General features: G+C 46.1%; 1 protein-coding gene across 1 annotated transcript; it reads left to right on the top strand.

The window, feature by feature from the left end:
• Positions 1-4: 4 nt before the first annotated feature.
• On the top strand, positions 5-10126 carry LOC123732776 (NACHT, LRR and PYD domains-containing protein 1 homolog). The gene is made up of 5 exons (XM_045712048.1): positions 5-255; positions 415-540; positions 7192-7318; positions 7402-7431; positions 9354-10126. The coding sequence occupies exons 1-5, from the start codon at positions 22-24 to the stop codon at positions 9686-9688; spliced, it is 852 nt and encodes a 283-aa protein (XP_045568004.1). The 5' UTR covers positions 5-21; the 3' UTR covers positions 9689-10126.
• The last annotated feature ends 4544 nt before the right edge of the window (positions 10127-14670 follow it).

The following is a 14670-nucleotide window of genomic DNA, read 5'->3' as shown; positions in this document are numbered from 1 at the left end:
AAACCTTCCCTGAGGAATGAGATGAAGATTCTTCATGTAGAGGAACATGGAGTGTCTTTAGAGGAAGTGCATGAGGTCACCAGATTCCATGCTAAGATTCTCCATCCCAAGTTCTCAGCTATCTCTGTTATACTGAGATATATATTTTCTTGGAAAGTAGATGTCCACTGTGAGCTGATGCTCTATCTGACAGTGAAAAGGGAAACATTAATTTCTCGCCTATACCTGTTCCCCAGTAACCGCGGCCAAATACAGGTGAGGGACCATTATTTTAGAGATTACCTTAACTAACCAGTGGTGCAGTTTATGTTGACACTCATTAAATGAAGAGAATAGTGTGTTGCTAGTTTTCTGAATAATGTTTGAATTAGACTATATATTGACTGGCTGGGTATTCCATGCCTCGTGTCGCAGGCTGTGAAACAACAGGAAATGTCTGAAGGGTCTAAAAGGATTCTCATCACAAATCCAGAGCAGTCCTTCAAACTGAATAGTTCCTTCAGACTGAACATTCCCTGTTCTACCTCCATCAATCCACAGGTACAGTTTCAGTAGAATAAGAACATGAATCTGACATTTAAGTTACATCTCTCTGTCACATCTCTCTGTCTCTCTCTCTGTCACATCTCTCTCTCTCTGTCTCTCTCTCTGTCACATCTCTCTCTCTGTCTCGTTCTCTGTCACATCTCTCTCTATCTCTATGCTACTAGTAATGGGGTACAGGAGGGGGTTCAGGTGGGGCTAGTCTCCCAGGTAGTGGAGGAGATGTCCACTACTAGTAATGGGGTACAGGAGGGGGTTCAGGTGGGGCTAGTCTCCCAGGTAGTGGAGGAGATGTCCACTACTAGTAATGGGGTACAGGATGGGGTTCAGGTGGAGCTAGTCTACCAGTCAGTGGAGGAGATGTCCACTACTAGTAATGGGGTACAGGAGGGGGTTCAGGTGGGGCTAGTCTCCCAGGTAGTGGAGGAGATGTCCACTACTAGTAATGGGGTACAGGATGGGGTTCAGGTGGAGCTAGTCTACCAGTCAGTGGAGGAGATGTCCACTACTAGTAATGGGGTACAGGAGGGGGTTCAGGTGGGGCTAGTCTCCCAGGTAGTGGAGGAGATGTCCACTACTAGTAATGGGGTACAGGAGGGGGTTCAGGTGGGGCTAGTCTCCCAGGTAGTGGAGGAGATGTCCACTACTAGTAATGGGGTACAGGAGGGGGTTCAGGTGGGGCTAGTCTACCAGTCAGTGGAGGAGATGTCCACTACTAGTAATGGGGTTCAGGTGGGGCTAGTCTACCAGTCAGTGGAGGAGATGACCGGTACTAGTGATGTGATACAAGTGGGGAGGTTTTATTTTATTTTTATTTCACCTTTATTTGACCAGGTAGGCTAGTTGAGAACAAGTTCTCATTTACAATTGCGACCTGGTCAAGATAAAGCAAAGCAGTTCGACACATACAACAACACAGAGTTACACATGGAATAAAACAAACATACAGTCAATAATACAGTAGAAAAAGTCTATATACAGTGTGCAAATGAGGTAGGATAAGAGAGGTAAGGCAATAAATAGGCCATAGTGGCAAAATAATTACAATATAGCAATTAAACACTGGAATGGTAGATGTGCATAAGATGAATATGCAAGTGGAGATACTGGGGTGCAAAGGAGAAAGATAAATGAATAAATACAGTATGGGGATGAGGTGTTGGGTAGGCTATTTACAGATGGGCTATGTACAGGTGCAGTGATATGTGAGCTGCTCTGACAGCTGGTGCTTAAAGCTAGTGAGGGGAGATATGAGTCTCCAGCATCAGTGATTCTTGCAGTTCGTTCCAGTCATTGGCAGCAGAGAACTGGAAGGAAAGGCGGCCAAAGGAAGAATTGGCTTTGGGGGTGACCAGTGAGATATACCTGCTGGAGCGCGTGCTACGGGTGGGTGCTGCTATGGTGACCAGTGAGCTGAGATAAGGCAGGGCTTTACCTAGCAGAGACTTATAGATGACCTGGAGCCAGTGGGTTTGGCGACGAGTATGAAGGGAGGTCCAGCCAACGAGAGCGTACAGGTCGCAGTGGTGGGTAGGTGACAAAACGGATGGCACTGTTATAGACTGCATCCAGTTTGCTGAGTAGAGTGTTGGAGGCTATTTTATAAATGACATCACCGAAGTCAAGGATCGGTAGGATGGTCAGTTTTATGAGGGTATGTTTGGCAGCATGAGTGAAGGATGTTTTGTTGCGAAATAGGAAGCCAATTCTAGATTTAACTTTGGATTGGAGATGCTTAATGTGAGTCTGGAAGGAGAGTTTACAGTCTAACCAGACACCTAGGTATTTGTAGTTGCCCACATATTCTAAGTCAGAACCGTCCAGCGTAGTGATGCTGGACGGGCGGGCAGGTGCGGGCAGCGATCGGTTGAAGAGCATGCATTTAGTTTTACTTGTATTTAAGAGCAGTTGGAGGCCACGGAAGGAGAGTTGTATGGCATTGAAGCTCGTCTGGAGGTTAGTTAACACAGTGTCCAAAAGGGCCAGAGGTATCCAGAATGGTGTCGTCTGCATAGAGGTGGATCAGAGAATCACCAGCAGCAAGAGGGACATCATTGATGCGTACAGAGAAGAGAGTTGGCCTGAGAATTTAAGCCTGTGGCACCCCCATAGAGACTGTCAGAGGCCCGGACAACAGGCCCTCCGATTTGACACACTGAACTCTATCAGAGAAGTAGTTGGTGAACCAGGCGAGGCAATCATTTGAGAAACCAAGGCTGTTGAGTCTGCCGATGAGGATGTGGTGATTGACAGAGTCGAAAGCCTTGGCCAGGTCAATGAATATGGCTGCACAGTAATGTCTTATCGATGGCGGTTATGATATCATTTAGGTCCTTGAGCGTGGCTGAGGTGCACCCATGACCAGCTCTAAAACCAGATTGCATAGCGGAGAAGGTACGGTGGGATTCGAAATGGCCGGTAATCTGTTTGTTAACTTGGCTTTCGAAGACTTTAGAAAGGCAGGGCAGGATGGATATAGGTCTATAACATTTTGGGTCTAGAGTGTCACCCCCTTTGAAGAGGGGGATGACCGCGGCAGCTTTCCAATCTTTGGGAATCTCAGACGATACAAAAGAGGTTGAACAGGCTGGTAATAATTTCGGCAGATAATTTTAGAAAGAGAGGGTCCAGATTGTCTAGCCTGGCTGATTTGTACGGGTCCCGATTTTGCAGCTCTTTCAGAACATCAGCTATCTGGATTTGGGTGAAGGAGAAATGGGGAGGCTTGGGCGACTTGCTCTGGGGGGGGGCAGGGCTGATGATCGAGGTAGGGGTAGCCAGGTGGAAAGCATGGCCAGCCGTAGAAAAATGCTTATTGAAATTCTCAATTATAGTGGATTTATTGGTGGTGACAGAGTTTCCTAGCCTCAGTGCAGTAGGCAGCTGGGAGAAGGTGCTCTTATTCTCCATGGACTTTAGTGTCCCTGAACTTTTTGAGTTTATGCTACAGGATGAACATTTCCGCTTGAAAAATCTAGCCTTAGCTTTCCTAACTGCCTGTGAATATTGGTTCCTAACTTCCCTGAAAAGTTGCATATCACGGGGGCTATTCGATGCTAATGCAGAACACCACAGGATATTTTTGTGCTGGTCAAGGGCAGTGTCTGGAGAGAACCAAGGGCTATATCTGTTCCTGGTTCAACATTTTTTTTAAATGGTGTGTTGAGATGGATGTAGCAGAGGGAAGTCAGGGGTCTGTGGCCTCAGTTGAGGAGGATCAGAAGAAGGATATGGATATTTCAGCTGATAGCAGCTGGCGATGACTCAATTCACAATCTAGGTGAGGTAAATGGGTTCCTGGACCAGATTTGGGGAAATCTGTTAAATTGGCCTGGGTATTAGAAGTAATAAAACAGAAAAGGCTTAATATAGTTTTTCAACAGAAGATGCATAGTGATGAAGCTAATGAGGTTGACTGGGGAATATGGTGGGAGGGGCAGCATATACTCAGTCATAGTACTACTTTCAGTGCTGGGACGGCAATTTAGTTTTCCTCAGGCTTAAGGGTGACTGTGGTATCTAGAGATTGTCAAGGGTTGGGTTTTATTGGTCAATGTTTTTTTTGTATTGTTTCTGCTCCTAATGAGGGTAGAGAGCGTATTGCTGTATTTGATCAAATAAAGGAAACCTTAAGACAGTGTGACCAAGAGGGGTGTATGGTTTTAGGGGGAGACTGGAATGGTACAATGGATTTTACTGTTGATCGCACTGCTGAAGAACCTCACCTGCGGTCAGCTACTTGTCTGTCTGGTCTACTAACTGAGTTTGAGCTTTCTGATATGGGGAGAGTAAGAAATGAAAAAGTTAGGCAGTACACATGATTAAAAGTTAATGAAGGTGGTGTCAGTGCAGCAAGGTTAGACAGGTTGTATGTATCTGATCACTACTGTAGTAGTTAATGAAGGTGGTGTCGGTGCAGCAAGGTTAGATAGGTTGTATGTATCTGAGCTCTACTGTAGTAGTTAATGAAGGTGGTGTCAGTGCAGCAAGGTTAGACAGGTTGTATGTATCTGATCACTACTGTAGTAGTTAATGAAGGTGGTGTCAGTGCAGCAAGGATAGACAGGTTGTATGTATCTGAGCTCTACTGTAGTAGTTAATGAAGCTGGTGTCAGTGCAGCAAGGTTAGACAGGTTGTATGTATCTGAGCACTACTGTAGTAGTTAATGAAGGTGGTGTCGGTGCAGCAAGGTTAGACAGGTTGTATGTATCTGAGCACTACTGTAGTAGTTAATGAAGGTGGTGTCAGTGCAGCAAGGTTAGACAGGTTGTATGTATCTGAGCACTACTGTAGTAGTTAATGAAGGTGGTGTCAGTGCAGCAAGGTTAGACAGGTTGTATGTATCTGATCACTACTGTAGTAGTTAATGAAGGTGGTGTCGGTGCAGCAAGGTTAGACAGGTTATATGTATCTGAGCTATACTGTAGTAGGGGTTGTAAGGTGACATTACTCCTGATGGTTTTTCTGATCACCATATTGTTACTGTTGATATTCACTTGTCCTGTTATTAAGGTCATCACCATATTGGTATTTTAATGTGAAGATATTACATGACGTCATGTTTTGGGGAAAGTTTTCGTTGTTCTGGGAAAAATTGAGGGTTATTAATTAGAATTTTGAATCCTTGAGACAATGGTGGGAGGTTGGGAAGGCCCAAATATGTGTGTCTTGTCAACAGTGTACTGCTCTGTCTAGTATTGAAGTTAAAGAGACTATCAGGGTCCTTGAACAGGGCATCAAATCTATTGAATTGAAGTTGCTCACTCAGAGGGACCCCGGAGCCCCTGGCATCGATGGTTTACCATCTGAGTTCTATAAGCACTGGGGTGCTACCCCAGCTGTCTATTGGGGGGGATTTTTATGAAGTGGTGTGAATCTTTTCATGAGGATTCTCTTCCTGTATCCTGTCAACGTGCTGTGCTTTCATTGTTGCCAAAAAGGGGGATTTGGCCCTTTAAAAAAAAACTGGTGACCTGTTGCATTGCTGTGTGCAGAATATAAAATGATATCTAAGTGTCTCTCAAACAGGTTGAAAGAATATCTGGGGCTGTTGGTCCACAAGGACCAGTCTGACTGTGTACCTGACCGCTCTATCGTTGAGAACTTGTTTCTGATAAGAGATGTTTTAGATGTTTGTAAACTGTCTGATGTGAATGTGGGTTTACTTTCTTTGGATCAGGAGAAGGCTTTTGACTGTGTGGACCACCAGTACTTGTTCAAAACAATGAAAGCCTTTGGGTTTGGGGATGTTTTTTTGTCTTGGATGAGTTTACTGTATGCTGGGGCCTCATGTATGATGAAGGTGGGGGGTTGGGTTGAGTTGCCCCATCCCTGTCCATAGGGGTATTAGGCAGGGATGCCCAACTTCAGGACAGTTATATTGTCTGGCAATTGAACCAATGCTTTGTTTTTTAAGAGCGAGGCTTACTGGTTTCTCTGTGCCAGGGGTTATGAAGGGTCCCACGATAGCACTGTCTGCGTATGCAGATGACGTGACAGTTTTTATTACAGGGGGTGAGGATGTTAAGGTTCTCTCAAACGCTCTAAAGGTGTGTGAGGGGGCCTCCTCAGGTAGAGTTAATTGGGGAAGGAGTGATTCACTGTGGGCAGGTCAGCTTCAGATAGGGTCCAATCCACGATTGGGATGAAGACTTTTTCTAGGCTCCGATGTCGTTCAGAAATAGAACTGGGATGATGTAGTGAAGGTGTGTTCCAGATTGTCTAGGTGGAAATGGGTGGTACCCCAGCTGTCTTATAGGGGAAGGGTGCTGGTAGATAATAACCTAGCCACCTCTACCCTGTGGCACAGACTAATGATTTTACAGCCACCTGATACAAGAGCTGTCCATTTCTTCTGGTCGGGACAACATTGGATTAAAGCTGCAGCCCTGTACCTGCCACTGCACGAGGGTGGACAAGGCCTGGTGGACATCTCTTCTAGGATCATGGCTTTCTGGCTTCAAGCAGCCCAGAGACTGTTGTACAGTGATGGTTCTAGCTGGGTGGATACAGTCTACACAGTGATGAGGAGAGCAGGCTGTTTGGGCTTAGACAAGCACCCTTTCCTCTTAAAGCTGGAGGGGGGTGATTTTGTCTGGCCTGACTCCATTCTATGAGTCTGTTATGCAGACTTGGAGAGTTTGTCATGTTGGGGAGGGGTGTCCATTCTGAGTCTGAAACTCTGGTACATCTGTTCTTACAGTGTCCCAGGTTGTGGGGATGATTGACCTGATCACTGGTTGGTTCTCAGCTCTAGGAGAGGTTTTCTCTTCCCAAATGTTTATATTTAGGACAAAGTCCAGGTTTAGTAGAAGGGCTGTAGTTCTCTTAACTTTGTGTCAGGGACAGCTAAATTAACAACATGGAAGACATGAAAGAACAGTATTCGAGGACAGGGGTCTGTGGACGTGGTGGGAATGCTGGAGGGGATGTTGGCAGCCAGACTGAGGGTTGAGTTTGCCTGTTACAAAATGGTTAACATTGATCTGTTTGAGTATATGGGGTATTCAGAGGCTGTTGTGTTGAGTTACTGTGGAGGAAGATTTGGTGTTGTGTTTTTAATTGATGTTTAACCATGTTTTTGTTTGTTGTGGGTTCCCAGACCCAATAATGTTTTTTTAAAACTCTTTCTCTCTCACTCTCTCCAGAAGATTCAGCTCATACATAGAGACAACACACCAAGCTTTTTCAGGGCGGTTATGAAAATTACAGGGATTGAGATGGAGTTAATCGGTGATGATGAGAGGATAGTATGGAAAGAAAATGTACCAAAAGGTAGGAGCACATGTCAATTATCACTTTGTACTTTTGTACCAGATGCTATTTAGAGTGATATAACCTCATGTTGTTTCTTTCAGATGAATACATCACTGAAACCCATTCAACTAGTAAGTAAACATGAGAGATACAAACCAATGACATGAGGGCCAGTCAACATGGTTTATTATAGGACCTGGACTAGTTCTGATTGTTTTCAAGAACAATGACATCTCCTCCAGGACTTGATGTAGATTAGCCTGGTTCTGAATGACCCAATGACATCTCCTCCAGGACTTGATGTAGATTAACCTGGTTCTGAATGACCCAATGACATCTCCTCCAGGAATTGATGTAGATTAGCCTGGTTCTGAATGACCCAATGACATCTCCTCCAGAACTTAACCACTCTAGGGAAGGTGGGACGAAATCGTCCCACCTACGTAACAGCCAGTGGAATCCTGTGGCGCGTTATTCAAATACCTTAGAAATGCTATTACTTCAATTTCTCAAACATATGACTATTTTACACCATTTTAAAGACAAGACTCTCGTTAATCTAACCACACTGTCCGATTTCAAAAAAGGCTTTACAACGAAAGCAAAACATTAGATTATGTCAGCAGAGTACCCAGCCAGAAATAATCAGACACCCATTTTTCAAGCTAGCATATAATGTCACATAAACCCAAACCACAGCTAAATGCAGAACTAACCTTTGATGATCTTCATCAGATGACAACCCTAGGACATTATGTTATACAATACATGCATGTTTTGTTCAATCAAGTTCATATTTATATCAAAAACCAGCTTTTTACATTAGTATGTGACGTTCAGAACTAGCATACCCCCGCAAACTTCCGGTGAATTTACTAAATTACTCACAATAAACGTTCACAAAAAACATAACAATTATTTTAAAATTATAGATACAGAACTCCTCTATGCACTCGCTTATGTCCGATTTTAAAATAGCTTTTCGGTGAAAGCACATTTTGCAATATTCTAAGTACATAGCCCGGCATCACAGGGCTAGCTATTTAGACACCCACCAAGTTTGGCACTCACCAAAGTCAGATTTACTATAAGAAAAATGTTATTACCTTTGCTGTTCTTTGTCAGAATGCACTCCCAGGACTTCTACTTCAATAACAAATGTTAGTTATGTTAAAATATCCTCTGTTTTGTTCGTGCGTTCAAGACACTATCCGAAGTGTAAAGAAGGGTGAAGCGCCCGACGCGTTTCGTGACAAAAACATTCTAAATATTCCATTAACGTACTTCGAAGCATGTCAACCGCTGTTTAAAATCAATTTTTATGCCATTTTTCTCGTAAAAAAGCGATAATATTCTGACCGGGAAACCGTGTTTTAGTACAAAGAGAGAGGAAATAAAAACATGGGGTTGCCTCGTGCACGCGCCTCAGTCTCATTGTCCTCTGATAGACCACTTACCAAAGGCGCTAATGTTTTTCAGCCAGGGGCTGCCTCGACATCATTCAGCTTTTTCCCGGGTTCTGAGAGCCTATGGGAGCCGTAGGAAGTGTCACGTTACAGCAAAGATCCTAAGTTTTCAATAAAAAGAGTCAAGAAGCCCAAGGAATGGTCAGACAGGGCACTTCCTGTACAGAATTTTCTCAGGTTTTTGCCTGCCATATGAGTTCTGTTATACTCACAGATACCATTCAAACAGTTTTAGAAACTTTAGGGTGTTTTCTATCCAAAGCCAATAATTATATGCATATTCTAGTTTCTGGGCAGTAGTAATAACCAGATTAAATCGGGTACGTTTTTTTATCCGGCCGTGTAAATACTGCCCCCTAGCCCTAACAGGTTAATGTAGATTATCCTGGTTCTGAATGACCCAGACTGTTTTTCTATGTCTGTGAAACCGGCCTTAAATGTGAATGTCATATTTTCACTGATGCAGGTCGTTATTGTAAAATATATATTTTTCTCAATACTTGTTATTTTAGGAGGAAAGTGTCTGTTTCTAAATTACTGAAATGTAAATGTACAAATGTAGTTATTTTGTAACCTGACTCTCTCAGGTGCTGTGTCGGGGGCAGGGCGTCCGGCTGAGAGCAGTCTGACTGGTTCTGCAGAGCAGCAGCTGCATTCTGTACGGACAAAGTTTGTGAAACGAGTGTCAAGAGCTGTCCTGAATGAACTGCTGGACGGACTCCTGCAACACACAGTCATCAACCAGGAGGAAATGGAGTCCGTGAAGGTGATAGCTGAGAGGACAGAGAAGGCACGTGACATCATCGACATGGTGTTGAGAAAAGGAACTGAGTCATGTTCCAGGATGATCAACCTTCTTGGGGAGCTGGACCCCTGTCTTTACACAGAGCTTCAGATCAACAGTGTTGGAGTACCAACCTAATGGTAGAATGGATAGTAACAGTGTTGGGGTACCAACCTAATGGTAGAATGGATAGTAACAGTGTTGGGGTACCAACCTAATGCTAGAATGGACAGTAACGGAGTCAACAAACTCTGTCACACACTCTGTTACTGTGACGACCCTCCCACTTTGCAGAATTCTTTCTCTTTGCTCTTGTTTTCCTTAATAGGATGATGGTGGGCGGAGCTGGGAGGGTCGTCAGCAAAATGGGACATCTGGTGTCATGACGTTGCCCTCTTTGGGTACAGCGAGCACAGTTGACCCCCCCTCCCTCTGCACCAGCCTTTTCTATGTACCATCCCCCAACCTCTATACTCCTGACCCAGGCTGCTGTGGTCAGAAGAGGTCGTAAATTCCCATGAGGAGAATCTCTCCTCATGGCCACAGTATAGAGACAGAGTGGGTTTCATAGAGAACAAAGGAGTTCTTCCACCTCACAGAACTGGAGAACCGAACGACATCTATGTTCTGGAGAAGGTATAAAAGATTGGTGAAGAATCCAGCTACGAACTGGTCCGTTTGGTACAATTTTGTGAAACTCATGAGAGACAATATGGCCACATTACCATGGCGCTGTTTATATAATAGCCTCAGTTGTGAGACTTACATCTAATGGTTGTATAAAATGAATGAATAAGGATAAAGCTATTTGTGATATGATGGGATGCTATGTAATGATGTTAATTTGAGAGATATATATTGATTGCAATTGTTCCTGAATGAGTGAGCGTTCATGTGCAAAGGATTAGCATTTCAATTGTTATAATTATCAACTCTGTAGTGCCTTCTCAGCTGACCCCCACTCCCTTTTGTCTAACAAGCCGCCATTCCGGTTTAGCCCACTAGGGCACATTCCTCTAGCATTTCTTTGTAAACATATCTACTGTTTGTTATGCATTTCTGTGAATTACTTAGTTAGTAAATAAATACTTTTAAGACAATTGATGTATGGATGACTCATAGTGAAGACTGGGTTCGTGCAGATAACCAACAATTTACGACGTTTGGAATGAGACTGACGAGGTAAAGAATACGTCATTAATCAGAAGACTAATTGATCAGATATTAAAAATATCTGAAAGTTATATTAGGAAAATTATAACTTTGTAATCTGAATATTTTCCTTGGTGCCCCGACTTCCTAGTTAATTACAGTTACACGATTAATCAGTTAATCGCGTAATAATAATTACAGAGAGTTATAAATATGTCTTCAGTTTTAATGATGCCAAAGACACGACACTGTGCTCCCCCCATACATCGAGGAGACTTAATGCAGACACACTGTTGGTTTTGGCATTTTGGGGCTTCTTTGTGTTCATTTATTTTGGCACCTCTCAACACCCATCATTATCATCATCTATGAACACATCCACTCACGCCTACTGACTACACACACCAAAGAATATAAAAGGGGTGACCAAGATCCAATCAGATTACAGTTGACAACATCACTACCCACACAGGAAATCTGCTTATGGCATTAAACTTGCTTTATATGTGAGGTAACCAATCAGAAAGCTAGTTGATGGCCGGTAAACCAATCAGAAAGCTAGTTGATTCCGTATGAACCTAAGTGATCTTGGTGATACCAACCCTCCTCCCAGAGAGCTACTGGGTCTGCAGGCTTTTGCTTCAGCCCTGCTCTAACACACCTCATTCTGCCAGTCAAGGTTCTGATTAGATTGATTAGTAGAATCAGGTGTGTTAGAGCAGGGTCAGAGCAAAAGCCTGCACTGCCAGTAGTATCTCCTATCATGTTACCACACAGATGTGACTGACTAGCTCAGCGGTTTCCAACCTTTTCCATTCTGGAGACCATCAAATCACCGTCAAAAGCTCTTGACGACAACCATTCACAGAGTCGCTGATTTTTTTTCACATCAAATATATTGATGGTCAAATCCTATCAATACATGTGAATGTAACAAGGCCTGTACAGGCCTATTATTATTATTATTGTTATTATTATTATAATAAACTATTTGCATTGTGAAAAAGAACGTAAAATAGCTTATAATACCATTAATACTCCATACTGCTATTATTTTTTAATAATAAAATACTACAATCTAAAAATAATTGTGGACCAGCTGCACCACCCCCAGGGACCACTGGTCTGGAGTCCTTCTGCCAAACCTGGTTGTTGTGTCACACTGCCCCCTCCTGGTTACACTGCTAAACATCACCTAATTAAATCTAATCGTTAAATAAAAAATGTAACTGCACTTTTACTAGATAGAATCTTAATTTATAGGCTGAATGAAGTGTATGAAGACTTTGCATGACATAAATATCAACAAATAAACCTATAGGTGTTGAATCCGCCCACTGTTTAAACAGGAAGTCCATTTATAAGGAAGCAGAGGAAAGGGTCTCTCTTATTATAGATCAATGGTGCCGCTACTTTGCTTCACCTCCGTTCTGCCAGTAAGAAGACCTAGCAAGAAATAAGGCTCGTGACCGCGGAGATATTCCTTCAAAATAAAAGTCCCAAAATGATGAGTGTGATTTTTTTCAAACTCAAATTCGTAACATTTTATGAGGAAATATTAGCAGACTTAGAATGTATGAAAAAAAGCAAAAGAATCCATCGTATTTATATCACAAATAATATTATAGCTTTGACATTTGTTAACAGCATTAAAAGTCATGGCCCATGGCAGCTCCTTCCAGTCAGCCCTGGGGGCGCTACGGTGTGTGATGGAGAGGGTGGCTGCCGCAGGCCTGAAGCTCCACCCCGAGAAGTGACACTTCATGAGGAGAGAGGTGTCCTTCTTGGGCCACCAAGTGGGGGAGGAGGGTGTCAGCACAATGGAGGACAAGGTGGGAGCTGTCCGAGACTGGCCCACCCCCAACGATCAGCAACAGCTGAAGAGCATCCTGGGCCTGGCCTCGTACTACAGGAGGTTTGTACGGGGCTTCCTGGGCCTGGCCTCGTACTACAGGAGGTTTGTACGGGGCTTCTCAAGCATCGCTGCTCCCCTGAACCACCTGCTGCCAAAGGACAAGGCCTTCACCTGAACAGTGGAGTGGGAGGAGGCCTTCACCTGGACAGTGGAGTGGGAGGAGGTCTTCACCTGGACAGTGGAGTGGGAGGAGGTCTTCACCTGGACAGTGGAGTGGGAGGAGGCCTTCACCTGGACAGTGGAGTGCGAGGAGGCCTTCACCTGGACAGTGGAGTGGGAGGAGGCCTTCACCTGGACAGTGGAGTGCGAGGAGACCTTCACCTGGACAGTGGAGTGGGAGGAGGTCTTCACCTGGACAGTGGAGTGCGAGGAGGCCTTCACCTGGACAGTGGAGTGCGAGGAGACCTTCACCTGGACAGTGGAGTGCGAGGAGGCCTTCACCTGGACAGTGGAGTGTGAGGAGGTCTTCACCTGGACAGTGGAGTGGGAGGAGGCCTTCACCTGAACAGTGGAGTGGGAGGAGGTCTTCACCTGAACAGTGGAGTGCGAGGAGGTCTTCACCTGGACAGTGGAGTGTGAGGAGGTCTTCACCTGGACAGTGGAGTGGGAGGAGGTCTTCACCTGGACAGTGGAGTGCGAGGAGGCCTTCACCTGGACAGTGGAGTGCGAGGAGGTCTTCACCTGGACAGTGGAGTGCGAGGAGACCTTCAACACCCTCAAACGTGCACTGATCTCGTCTGTGTCCAGGATAAAGGGCAAGCTCGCCCCCTCCCCTTGACCTCACCTTGCCCTTTATCCTGGACACAGACGTGAGCAATGTGGTTATGGGTGGGGTGCTGGCCCAGCTGGGGCCAGAGGGGGAGGGGAGCAATGTGGTTATGGGTGGGGTGCTGGCCCAGCTGGGGCCAGAGGGGGAGAGAGAGGAGCAATGTGGTTATGGGTGGGGTGCTGGCCCAGCTGGGGCCAGAGGGGGAGAGGAGCAATGTGGTTATGGGTGGGGTGCTGGCCCAGCTGGGGCCAGAGGGGAGAGAGGGGAGCAATGTGGTTATGGGTGGGGTGCTGGCCCAGGTGGGGCCAGAGGGGGAGAGGAGCAATGTGGTTATGGGTGGGGTGCTGGCCCAGGTGGGGCCAGAGGGGGAGAGGAGCAATGTGGTTATGGGTGGGGTGCTGGCCCAACTGGGGCCAGAGGGGAGAGAGGGGAGCAATATGGGCATGGGTGGGGTGCTGGCCCAACTGGGGCCAGAGGGGGAGAGAGAGGAGCAATGTGGTTATGGGTGGGGTGCTGGCCCAGCTGGGGCCAGAGGGGGAGAGAGAGGAGCAATGTGGTTATGGGTGGGGTGCTGGCCCAGCTGGGGCCAGAGGGGAGAGGAGCAATGTGGTTATGGGTGGGGTGCTGGCCCAGCTGGGGCCAGAGGGGGAGAGAGGGAGCAATGTGGTTATGGGTGGGGTGCTGGCCCAGGTGGGGCCAGAGGGGGAGAGGAGCAATGTGGTTATGGGTGGGGTGCTGGCCCAGGTGGGGCCAGAGGGGGAGAGGAGCAATGTGGTTATGGGTGGGGTGCTGGCCCAACTGGGGCCAGAGGGGGAGAGAGGGGAGCAATATGGGCATGGGTGGGGTGCTGGCCCAACTGGGGCCAGAGGGGAGAGAGAGGAGCAATGTGGTTATGGGTGGGGTGCTGGCCCAGGTGGGGCCAGAGGGGGAGAGGAGCAATGTGGTTATGGGTGGGGTGCTGGCCCAGGTGGGGCCAGAGGGGGAGAGAGAGGAGCAATGTGGTTATGGGTGGGGTGCTGGCCCAGGTGGGGCCAGGGGGGAGAGAGGGGAGCAATGTGGTTATGGGTGGGGTGCTGGCCGAGGTGGGGCCAGAGGGGGAGAGGAGCAATGTGGTTATGGGTGGGGTGCTGGCCCAGGTGGGGCCAGAGGGGGAGAGAGGTGGCGTACTTCAGAAAAACATTCAACAAACATGAGCGCCACTACTGTGTCACCCAGCGGGAGCACCTCGTTGTTGTGGCTTCCATCAAACACTTCAAGTACTACCTGGGTGGCCTGCCCTTTGCT

The sequence above is a fragment of the Salmo salar genome, unplaced genomic scaffold, assembly GCF_905237065.1.
Source record: "Salmo salar unplaced genomic scaffold, Ssal_v3.1, whole genome shotgun sequence".
Lineage (NCBI taxonomy): Eukaryota > Metazoa > Chordata > Actinopteri > Salmoniformes > Salmonidae > Salmo > Salmo salar.
The sequence above is the reverse complement of the archived record's forward strand: the minus strand, read 5'-3'. Positions and strand labels throughout refer to the sequence as shown.

Excerpts from the sequence above, each read along its gene's own strand:
- LOC123732776 (XM_045712048.1), top strand. The coding sequence starts at position 22 with ATGAAGATTCTTCATGTAGAGGAACATGGAGTGTCTTTAGAGGAAGTG. Across the intron at positions 256-414 it reads GTAACCGCGGCCAAATACAG|GCTGTGAAACAACAGGAAAT; the intron begins GTGAGGGACCAT and ends CTCGTGTCGCAG. Across the intron at positions 541-7,191 it reads CTACCTCCATCAATCCACAG|AAGATTCAGCTCATACATAG; the intron begins GTACAGTTTCAG and ends CACTCTCTCCAG.